This window comes from Gekko japonicus, unplaced genomic scaffold (assembly GCF_001447785.1).
Source record: "Gekko japonicus isolate JY-2015 unplaced genomic scaffold, Gekko_japonicus_V1.1 scaffold1611, whole genome shotgun sequence".
In the NCBI taxonomy this organism is placed as follows: domain Eukaryota; kingdom Metazoa; phylum Chordata; class Lepidosauria; order Squamata; family Gekkonidae; genus Gekko; species Gekko japonicus.
In genome coordinates this window covers 320,430-331,888 of record NW_015175407.1, presented here as the reverse complement: position 1 = coordinate 331,888, position 11,459 = coordinate 320,430, and the positions used below count along the sequence as shown (strand labels likewise).

At 47.7% G+C, this 11,459-nt stretch overlaps 1 protein-coding gene across 1 annotated transcript in view; it reads left to right on the top strand.

Annotated features, from left to right (window-relative positions):
• Positions 1-1,357: 1,357 nt before the first annotated feature.
• Positions 1,358-11,459, top strand: part of EXT2 (exostosin glycosyltransferase 2) — a 125,451-nt gene continuing 115,349 nt past the window's right edge. The window contains exons 1-2 of the mRNA XM_015425727.1: positions 1,358-1,507; positions 9,035-9,600. Coding sequence (XP_015281213.1) covers positions 9,065-9,600 — 536 coding nt within the window. The 5' untranslated portion in view covers positions 1,358-1,507; positions 9,035-9,064. The remainder of the gene's footprint in view (positions 1,508-9,034; positions 9,601-11,459) is intronic.

Genomic DNA, 11,459 nt, shown 5'->3' with positions numbered 1-11,459 from the left:
GGCCTGAGGGCTGCTGGGGGCGGGGCTCGAGTGCTCATTACTTGTGGAGCTGAGGCTCAATGTCTCCAGCTGCTCCGCCACCTTCCCTTCCCTTGGTTTGCTCGGGGAGCCGGAGCAACCCGGCTGCTGGAGGGAAGGAGAGGCGGTTTAAACCACCTTCTCTTCCCTTGGCTTGCTCAGGATCCCCGCGGCTGCTGAGAGCCCGAGCAAGCCAGCTGCTGGAAGGATGTGCATTTGGTTTGTCTGAACAGAATGCACCCCCGAAAATGGCCCATTCGGGCCCCTTTCAAGCTGCTGTGGGCCAAATCAGATTCTCTGATCTGAATCGGCTTCCCGCAGTTCGGCCCCATTATATCTTATGGGCCATTGAAAACATAAGGCATATTCTGGGGGCTGGAGGAGAGGGGGTTTGAGGGAGAGGCTCCACAATCGCAGGGTAGCTGCTGGAGCCTCTCCCCAAGATACCCACCATGTTTCAGGAACATTGAACCAGGGGGTCCAATTCTACGGGCCCCCAAACAGGTTGCCCCCAGTTACTTTTTCCCCACCATAGAGAACAATGGGGATAGGGACAACCTGTTTGGGGGCCTGTAGAATTGGACCCCTTGGTCCAATGATCTTCAAACTTGATTGGTATCTTGGGGAGAGGCTCCAGCAGCTACCGTGTGAGTTTGGAGCCTCTCCCTCAAACACCCTCCCCTCCAGCCCCCAGAATATACCCTATGTTTTCAATGGCCCATAGGATATAATGGGGCCGAAATTGACATGGCTGGCTCTTTTTCAAGCCTTGGTGTTCTAGTGCGGAGTCTGAAAAAGGCCCTGCAGGCTGTTTTTCAGGTCCGGAGCCTGAAAAAGGTGGTGAACGCGGCAGCAGCGGGGGCCATAACCTTTTAAAGAACCCCAAAGGAGAGCTGGGGGAGCCAAAATGACCTCACTTGGTCATGTATATGGCTCGCATAGCAATTAAGCAAATAATACTGTAAAAAGGCGGAAATTCCGACCCACACAACACAAATCGTAACACTGCATAGATTGGACTCCCCTCCCCTCCGTTTGCTGCTTGGGTGGAGAGCTGCTTTGCCACTGGGCATTGCTTATCTTGCCTTTGCATTGAGAACATGCCAGAAAAACAGGTAGACCGGGAAAAGACCGCAACGGAAACGCTTTATCCGTTCTAGAAAGAATAGCCGCTTCTCATCTCAAAATAGCCACACCGAAACAGCGCTCAGCAGCCAATATCAACCGTACTCCTGCGCCAGGGCGCGCGGGAAGTGACCTCACGCCAGGCCGGAAGCCGGAACCATCAATGAGGCTGGGGAGACGGAGGGGTGCGGGAGGCGCCTGTTGCGGTAACCCTCCCCCCCGCCTCCGTCTCGGCGCCGGGCGGGCGGCCCGTGGGTGAGAAGGGGCCCCATGAGGAGCCACGTCTGACGTTGTGGCGGGAGCGGAGGAATCAGAGAGTGCTCTCATTGAGGCCTCTCCACTCTCTGGGACCTCGGGCGACCGAGTAAGTAGCAGGCTGGGGCTGGGCAGACACGAAAGTTCCCTGTAAGCTGATGGGGGGGAGGGACACACATCTCTAAAGAAGTGGGGACTGGTGAAGGGAAAACAGCTTTCATATTAGCCTTGAATCGCTGCTCGCTTGAATTCCCGAAGTCGCCTGAGGTTGGGGTTTGGCTAGCTGTTTTGGAGTACTTCCGATTTTTTTTTCTTCCAGTGGAGATATCGTTAAGTACATCATTAGCCCCAACGGTCTCTAGTCCTTTAGTCGTTATTTCTGCCTGTCTCGAAAACTTGGATCATTTTGAACGTGCCTCTCTAGAAAATGAACAGCGTGACTCTATGTAGAGTTACTTCAGTCTAAGCCTGTAGAGGTGAATGGTATCAAGCTGCAGCAATTCTGCATAGGATTGCTTTCGAGTTAGTAAGAGGTACAGATACCGAACTTATCAACTCAGTTAAATTGGGGCTGGCAGAGAGGGACCCTGATTACTGAGCACATTAGTAAGCTGTATTCATCCTAGTAACTACTTAGTTGTTCAACAGTTTGTCAACACAGTTTTGATTAGGTGATTTACACCTTTGGTGTTGTAAGCCTCTTGAACCCAGGCTCTCCCTCAGTTCTCTCCTAAAAGGGTTTGGTCTCCCTCCCCACACATAGGTGATTACAGCCGCCCAAGCACCAGTGACACCTATTTTGTACTGTTTGTGACTATAGATCCAGTATCTACATATCCATAAATTGTGGACCTAAATCCCAGTCCCAGAAATGTACAGGGAAGGTTGGATTGATTTAGGCAAAAAATTTAACCATCTGCTGCTGTTGAAATGTCCTGTTAGATACTACTAGTGCAGTGTAGTTTAGTCATTATTGATGTAAGTCACATCACTACTTTTGTTTATTTACTTAAATCCTTTTAGTTATTTGTATCTTTGAAGAAATATATTATCAGGTATTGCATATTCTGTTTTTACTGCCCTTCAGCACTCCTCCAGAATTCCTTGTTTATTTTCTCAGTTTCATTTCTGTGTTTTGCTTGGTTCTAATCCAGTTTTTGCCATCTTTGTGGAATTACAGGAAAATGGCTGAGATTTGGAGTGGGAAAATCTTTTAGAACATAATTCACCTTTTCCACTGAGACTAAGAAACCAAAGCAATATAAACAGAGTAATACACACATATAGTAAAAACAGTTAAATTGCCTTTTACTAAAACCTTATTGTACTGTAAATAAATCTAATGGAAAACTCAGTGATGCTAAATAAGCTTTATATATGATCCCAAAGAACTGGTTTGAGGCAGGGCCAGCTCTATCACTAGGCCAGCTAGTGTCTGGCCTAGGGCACAAGCCCGTCCAGGGCGCCAACTGCCCTGACCTCCTGATGGCACTGGTATTTCTGGCCACTGTGTGATACAGAGTGTTGGACTGGATGGGCCTTTGGCCTGATCCAACATTGGCATCTCTTATGTTCTTATGTCCCCGCTTAAAAAAAGTAGTTTGGCTCTTGGTTGCACGCAAGTAAAACTGAGTGTCTTCTAAGGAAAGTAGTTGAGGTTTAGAGCCTTGAGAAAGCATTTTTTGGTGTTTACCTTTAAAGCCCTTAGGGCTGCTTCATCTACATCTACTTACTCTACCTACAGGAACTTCTTACCATAGAGTTTCCGGCAATTCCTAGAACTACCCACAAGTGACAAAGGGTAGCTCTAGGAATCATAGAAATTCTATGGAAAGAACTTCCTATAAGAGAGATCTGGCTGTCCTCAGTCAGGCCCTGGCCCCCGCCTGGTGGAACTTTCTGCCGGAGAACATCTGTGCCCTGCAGGATTTATTACCATTCCGCAGGGCTTGTAAGGCAGAGATGTTCCGCCAGGCTTTTGGTTGAAGGTTGCGACAGGAACCTTTGGGCAGGGCCGGCTCGCCCGCCGGGCGAACTAGGTGCTCGCCTAGGGCACGCCGGCCCTCAGGGGCGCCAAACTACGCCCCGCCCCCCCCGCCGCCGCCCTAACCGGGTGATCACCGCCGCCATGGCGGCTGGCGAGCGGAGGCGGGAAGCGCTGGGGGGTTGCGCCCTCCAGACCATGGCAGCTGAGCTCCCCCTCCCGGCGAGAGAGAAAAGAAAGGTGGCGGGGATAAGGTCTCTGCCCGCTCGCCCCTCTCTCTCTCTCTCTCTTTCTCTGCGGCGAGGGAGGAAAGCAGGGGAGAGAGGAAGGAAGGAAGGCGGCGAGGAGGCAGAGGGTGCCATGGGGGCGGGGGGCTCCTCTTCCTCCTTCCCCAGCGCAGCCCCGGCAGCGGCGCCAGGTGCAGGAGCCGCTGCGGCACCCGCCCAGTATGGGCTGGCGATCCGGGGCCCACTGCGCCCGGCCAGCGCTCCAGCGGGCCAGCTGCCCTGGCGCGGCGAGGCTGCTGCTACTGCCGCCGCCTCCTCCTCCTCCTCTGCTGCCACGGCCCGCCTGCAGCTCCATGGCCCCAGCAGCCAGCCAGGTGCTTCTCCGCCTCTTCAGGCTGCTGCGGGGGGGGAGTAGGGAGTGCGCGCAGAGGCGATCGGCCGGGCTGGGGGGGTGGCGCACTCCTGCCTGCCAGCCCCTCCTCCCTCCTCCTCCTGCAGGCTCTCTCCGGAGAGCTCTCTGAGCCCCACCTACCTCACAGGCACTCTCTCACATGGCGTCACTCTGTCTCCCCCCCCAGGCGGCCAGCTGGGAGGTCTCCAGGCCCCACCGGGTGGTTGGCATCTGAGGGGGGCGCCACAAGGCAGTTTCGTCTAGGGCGCACAAACCCCTCGGGCCGGCCCTGGTTTGAGGATGCAGATATAATTAGGAATTAATTAATTAACAAAAAGAACTTTCCTGTAATGCAGGAGTTCCTATCATTTTTGTTTTGGCTGATGGCTTCAAGCAGGAAGGCTGTGTCTTTGGTGCATGATATTCTTTGCTTTGTAGCAGTGGGTTCAAAAATGAGTAATAATCCATATAAAGATGAATAAGTGGTTAGATGATAATCTGAGGTGGAAAATATTTTCCTCTGCATCTTGAGACTTGGTCACAGATGTCTGATTTCAGTGGTATACCAATATATTCCATTGGTGTGGGGTACAGTTGTGAAATTGTTTTATTGAAAAACTAATAGCTAACTTTAATAGCGATGATATCATTTTGGCTATGTGGTCTGGACTTTGTGAAGGAAGTCTTAATAGTTTTAAGGAATGCTGTCTTCCTACAGCATATTTATTAGCTGGTGGGTCAGGGCCTATGTTTGCTGATTATTGATTTGCTAGTATGCTGAGAAAACTGTTCCGAAGAACACACTGAGCATGTAGGAACTGGGTAAAACATGGAAGAGTCTAGTTACCTTTTGCTCTGTGGTGCTCATGATTTGAAGCCATCTTAATGATGACATTCTTGATAGCTGTGTAATAAAAACATAACACATTTTTACTAGCTGTTCATGGGCCCTTTTATTAATTTTTCAGAACTCTTGCTTTAACTCTCACTTCCAATATAAAAAATCTATAGGTCTAAAATGGTGTATGCATAAATAGGTATTTATTTGATCAATGATGTACAGATTAATGTGTCGTTGAAATGAGTGTTTTGGTGGTGGAAATCAACAGATAGCAAGTGATCACTGAAAAAGATAAACAGTATAACAGATTAACTATTTGTCTTATCTTGAAATAAAGGGTAGCGAATATGCCTTGTTTGAAAGTCAAATGTTGTGAGATTTAGAATCCTAGATGTGAATAAGAATATTACAGCCTATCTATATGTTTAATACTTATGTGTGGCTCCAAGTAGATCAAAAATCTACACAGTGGGGCCACCCATGGTTGGGATACATGGTTCTGCAAAACTCCCAGATTTGTACAAAAAGTAGAATAAAAATGCAAATAAATAAAGGCTGATGCCTGCACAGTCAGCTGGCAGTAGGGAGAGGGGAGGGAGGAAACAGAGGGAGAGGCAGCAATAAGAGACAAATTTGGGGAAGAGGGACAAAATGGAGCAAAGTGGAAGATGGAAAGGGAGCTGGTGTGGGGAGCGTATATTTGATTTATGTCTAAAATTTGTATCCTGCCTTTTAGCCCACACAGAGCCTCCAAGACAATTAACAGTTAAAAGTAGAACAATATAAAATGTCATAAAATTAATTAAAATAAAATATATTTAAAACCCCCACAACTAAATGTAGCAAGGAGTGACATTGAGGGAATGCCAAACAGCCTGTTGGCAGAAGAGAGTGATGGAAAAAGACAGACCAGTATCTTGAAGGAGGGATTTCCATACGTTTGGTGGTATCTGAGAATATCCTTTCTCAAGTTAGCTCTGTGTCCATATTTGCTGTCAGATGACCCTTGCTGACTTGTTTAAGAGCCATGGGGTTATACTGGATTCAGCCTTACTGCTGGAGAAGCAGGTTAATGTTGTTGAAAAAGTGTTTTCTTTCAATGTCATTTAGGTCAGAAAATGGCCCCTGCCTTACCTCAGCTGGTATGGCTATTTAGATCCATGCCATGGTAGCATTGAGACAAGACTATTGTAAGTACTCTTACACAAGTCTGTCCTTGAAGCCATCTTAAATACTCCAGTTGGTATAGCATGCTGCAGTTTGGCTATTATCAAGCTAGATGGAGCATGCTTATTACACCCATTCTGCAGTCACTCCACTGGCTGCCCATCCGTTATCAGGTTCAGTTCAAGGTATAGCTCTGCATGAGTTTGGACCCACATATTTGTACGACCACCTCTGCTGCTATGCTCCACCAGGACAGGTTTGGTCATATGCTTTGTTTCAGACTGCTGTAATCCTAGTCCAATTGCATTGCTTATTCAATGTCTCACCCTTTAGATTGCATTGATTTGTACTGTGTGATCTGCCTTGAGTATCAGTGAGAAAGGCAGACTGTAAATAAGGTAAATAATTAAGACAGCCATTAAACGACTAGTCTCCCAGTGGGTTTCTTTTTAAGATGAGACGCTGCAAATAGCACTAGAGGGCATGAAGTTCCCCCTCCTCTATGAATTTAGATCTCCACTTCTTACATTTTAACAATCTTATGTCAAATTTTAATCAGAGCAGCATTTGGTCTCAGGGAGTATTGTTGATGCATGCTAAGGGGCAAAGTACACCTTACATGCAGTTGTACATTTGTGTCTTCATTGAAAACCTGCCTCAGAAGCTGTGATTGGGACTGAAAGAGTGCTTAATCCTTTCTCTTCCTGCTGTTAATTCAAAACAGCACTCCCTTAACTGTTGTTCTTCCCCTGAAAGACAAGATCATCTACTTTATCTCACATTCAAATCTCACAGGGCTATCTGGTTGTTCTTTCCTCCTCACAGCATCCCTGTGGTTAGGCTGAGAGTCTCTGGTTACCCTGGTGAGTCATCCAACAAGCTGCATGGAGTAGCATTTGGTTTTTTTCTCCCATGGGTGGGAAAAAACCGATATGCAAGATTCTGTTTGGCTTTCATATCTGCTGTCTCCCATGATGAAATACTTCAGCATAAACATTTGGAAATATAATATGGGCACAATCTGGGAAATGAAAACCACTCTGTTTCATCTCTGATTTTCTACCTACTCTCTAGGCCGGGTTGACCACAGCCTGGTATTTTATGAGGTTATTACTGGCCTGGAACTTACTAGTTTCTCTCAGTTAAAGGCATTAACACTTCCTAATCTTAAAACTGTTCAATCGATGCATAACATGTTTGATGTTTAAGTGAACTTTAATTCACTGCAGGTATGATGGCGTGAAACAGATATAGAGGTGGTAAAACACTCTAGTAAAAATGTTGCTGTATATCAGTTAATATCTTTTGGCAAGGTTAAGGCTTGTATGACTTTTGATATCAGCGTTCAAGTATAAAATGCTTGTGTGTTGCTGCAGGAATGAAAGGGCATAAGTGTATGCACAACCCTAGCTGTCTGCATATTTTTATCTCTTTTGATCTCCAAGTACTTCTGGACAACAAACATAGTTCTGCTGCCCCCCCCCCCCAGTCTAACTACAACCCTGGGAGGTAGGTTAAGGTGGTCCAAGGTCATGCAGGAATCTTCATGGCAGACTGGAATGTGAACCCTGCTTTCCCTGAGCACTACACACACTTCTCCACCTGCTTGGATCTGGTAGCACTTTAAAAAGAGAAGCAGCACCTTGACCTGCATAGCCCAGGCAAGCACGATCTCGACAGACCTTGGAAGCTAAGCAGGGTCAACTCTGGCAAGTACTTGGATGGGAGAGGCAGGGGCAGGCTTTATTCAGCCACCTCTCTTTAATATCCTCCAGACCCCCCAGTAAGGGCCAGTCACCTAGAGGTTGCCATGACTTCCAGGTTTTCTCTCTCTCTTACACACACACACACACATATTAAAAAATGCAAAAAAGAGAAGCAGTACCATATATATATACATATGGCTTCTGCATCTAATGGAGCATGTCTTTAAGGAGTTCCTTAGTATAGTGGCAAAATGCTATGTAAGAAGCAGCCCTCAGAATTTCCCTATCAGATAAATGACTTCTACCAGAATAGCCTTTAGTTAGGTCCAGTGATTATTTAGTCTTTGCTTATCTGAAAATGAAATGTTTTGACTTGTTCATCTGTATTCAGTGTGCAGTTGGATGTGTGCCCTAAGCTGTTACTGATTCTGCCCCAAGGCACCATCTACTGTGTTGTACTATAGGTTCAGAGGGCTACAAGAGGAAGGGAGCTGGAAAAACCTCAAAACCGTATTTGGCCCTCTACAGATGTTCAGATGCTATAAACTAGATATCGAGTCCAGTGTACAAACTGACAATTTATTCTGCTTGTTTGTAATTTAAAATGAACAGTAGAAGTGCAAAACTATTATTATCTGTTATGCTTTGGTAACTTTCACCAGCACAGTGCCCCTGGTATGAACTTACTAGGTTGTCTTTGGCAAGCTGCTGTCTTTCAAGAGTGCATGAGCTGCTCATCTGCTGTGTATGGTAGTTATTCTGACCTACCTTGCTGGCTTGTTGTAAGGAAAACTAAGAGAATGTCTGTGAAGTATACTCAACGCTCTAAAACACTATATAAATGTGTAGTCATTTGTTGATAATTTAGTGTGCTTGTTTTTCTACAGATAGAAGCAATTCCCAGGGTGGCTCACACTAATCCCCCCCCACACACACCAAAACTTTCTAACCTAGGCAGGAACTTGCATTTAGTATTGCATCCAGCATGGTGTTAGCATTGAATACTAAATAGAAAGAGATGATATAAGAAATTTGAGATTTCCCCTGGTTTTTATTTATTTAGTCATTTGATTTGTACCCCGCCCTCCCCATCGAGTTGTTCCAATTTTGTGGGTTTGTTCCATTTTTTCCATATTGGTATGTACAAAGTATAGTCTTATTTGGTATGGGAAATCAGCATTTTCATGTAATTAGAATTTTGGTGCATCAAGAATACAGTTTCAATCTGCTGAGCCACAAGAACATTTTTATTAATTGAATGGATTTGCACCTTGCAACAATGTAAAAATTATCTCTTTTTAAATTTTGTTTTCTATGCAGAAGCTCGTAGGAAAGGTGGCTTCTTTCATTATGTGTGCGTCAGTCAAATATAGCACCCGGGGTCCAGCCCTCATCCCAAGAATGAAGACCAAACACCGCATCTACTACATTGCTCTCTTCTCCGTTGTCCTGCTGGGTCTCATCGCCACAGGCATGTTCCAGTTCTGGCCGCACTCCATAGAGTCTTCAAATGATTGGACAGTTGAAAAGCACAGCATTCATGATGTACCTATAATTAAGATTCCTGCAGAGAGCGCCATCCCAGAGCGAGGAGACCTCAGCTGCAGGATGCACACATGCTTTGATGTCTACCGCTGCGGCTTCAACCCTAAAAATAAAATCAAGGTCTATATTTACTCCCTAAAGAAATATGTGGATGAATATGGCATGCCAGTCAGTCATACCATTTCCCGGGAATACAATGAACTCTTAACTGCTATCTCTGACAGTGACTTCTACACTGATGATGTGAACCGTGCCTGTCTCTTTGTGCCATCTATAGATGTGCTGAACCAGAACACACTCCGTATCAAGGAAACGGCTCAGGCTTTGGCGCAGTTATCCCGGTACTAATGTTACTATGAATGCTAGAGCTAAAACAGAATGTCAAAAACCAGAAAGGCACAGGATTAATAATCTGAAGAAGTTTCTACTAATGTAGTACAGCACTTTCATTTGTTCTGTTTGTGGTAGCCCCCTGTTTTGTGGTAATTGCTGCTAATATTGAGCTGGGACAATTGTCTAACAGCAGGGCTGGCCCACCCACTTTTGCCTAGGGTGGCTCCTGGGGGAGGGCGCCTGCTGCCCTGCCCCCCGCCAAAAGCCCTCCCCACCCCCGCCAAAAGCCCTCCCCACACCTTGTGTGCCAACGAGCCCTGCTCGGCTCAGGCTGCTCCCTCACCCTGTCGCCCCTCCCGGCCCCTCCCTCGGCTTACCAAAAGCCACCCCTGCTCTGCTTGCCCTGTGTGCTTCCTCGGGAGTGAAGGGGAGAAGGGGTTACCTAGAGAAGGGGAGGGGTGAGAGACGATTGCTGAGCTAAGATGGCAGGGAAAGGAAGAGAGGGAACTAGGGGAGGAGGTGTTTCCACAAGGGGCAGTAGGAGTTGCGAAAGGGAGAAATTGGGTGGGAGTGGAAGCAACAGGAGAGGCTGCCACGGAAGGGGGGAGAAAGGAGAGAGGCAGGGAAACAGGTCCGGGGGGGGGGGGGGGGGGGGGGTCAAGGCAAGCGAAGCTCCAGGCGCCCCTCAGGCTGCTCCGGCGGCTGCTGCTGCTGCTGGACAAAGCTGGGCATCTCAAAGGAAAAGACGAGCAGCTGTGGGGTGCCAGCTCCCCTCTTGTCCCCGGGGAAGCTGCTCTCTGACCCTGGCTCAGCGCTTCTGCCTTTCAACGGCCCGTGCTTGGCTGGGCCTGGCTACTCTGCTCCGGCAGTGTCTTACTGCGTCACAAGTGTGGACAGGTTTAGCACCTCTCCCACGCTGAAGTCGCACCTGGTGGGCTCCAGGCCTGTCCCTGTGGAAATGTCAGGCGAGTTCCCTCCGCTGCCCCCTCAGCTGCCGCTTCCAGCGGGGGGGGGGAGCTGAGCACAGTGGACGAGGGTGATTCGCTAGATGGGCCACATTTGACTGCAGGCTGCTGGGCAGCATGTTTTGCGGTCACTACTTCCACAGGTGAGAGAGCCCAAAGTGGGCAGCAGTCTGGGACTCCCCTATTCCTCTAGTGGATGTGGCTCTGATGGGCTCTTCCGCTACTTGAGACTGCGGGACTCCCGCTGCCTGCTCTAGAGGAAGTCCATGCCTTGGAGCGTAGAGGACTGCTGCTTTTGCCCGGGCGCCAGGAGGCTCTGTGGTGGTCAAATTTGGGGGAGCAACTGGTGGAGCAATTGTTATTGCCCCATCCGATGCAAGCTTATTCCCAAAGTGATGCCCACAGTGATGCTTGCTCCCAGGTGAGTGGGCTGTTTGACTTTTGGGGAAGAGATGTTGCTGTGAGTCTCTTGCCTAGGATATACCTGAAAATGGAATCTTTGGGAGGAGTGAAATATTCAGAATTTCTGATCCTCAATTCCTTGTATTCTTTTTCATATTTTAAGGAGGATTTTTTTAAAAAATCTGGTGGCTAGTTCAGATTTCACCTTTTTCACAAGAGGCCTTATAATGAATTAGGCCATTGGTCCATCAAGGTCAGTATTGCCTACCCAGACTAGCAGTAGGTCTCTGGGGTCCTGGGTAGAAGTCTTGCACATCACCTGGCCCTTCTAACTGGATATGCCAGGGATTGAACCTGGGACCTTCTGCGTGCAAAGCAGAGGCTCTTCCCTTGTACTGTATTCTGTTCAAAACCAGGCTCCTTTCAAAAGTTTCCTAACAATGGGTGGAAGTCAAACAATGTAAGTAAGCTACGTTGGGTCCCCACTGGAGAGAAAGATG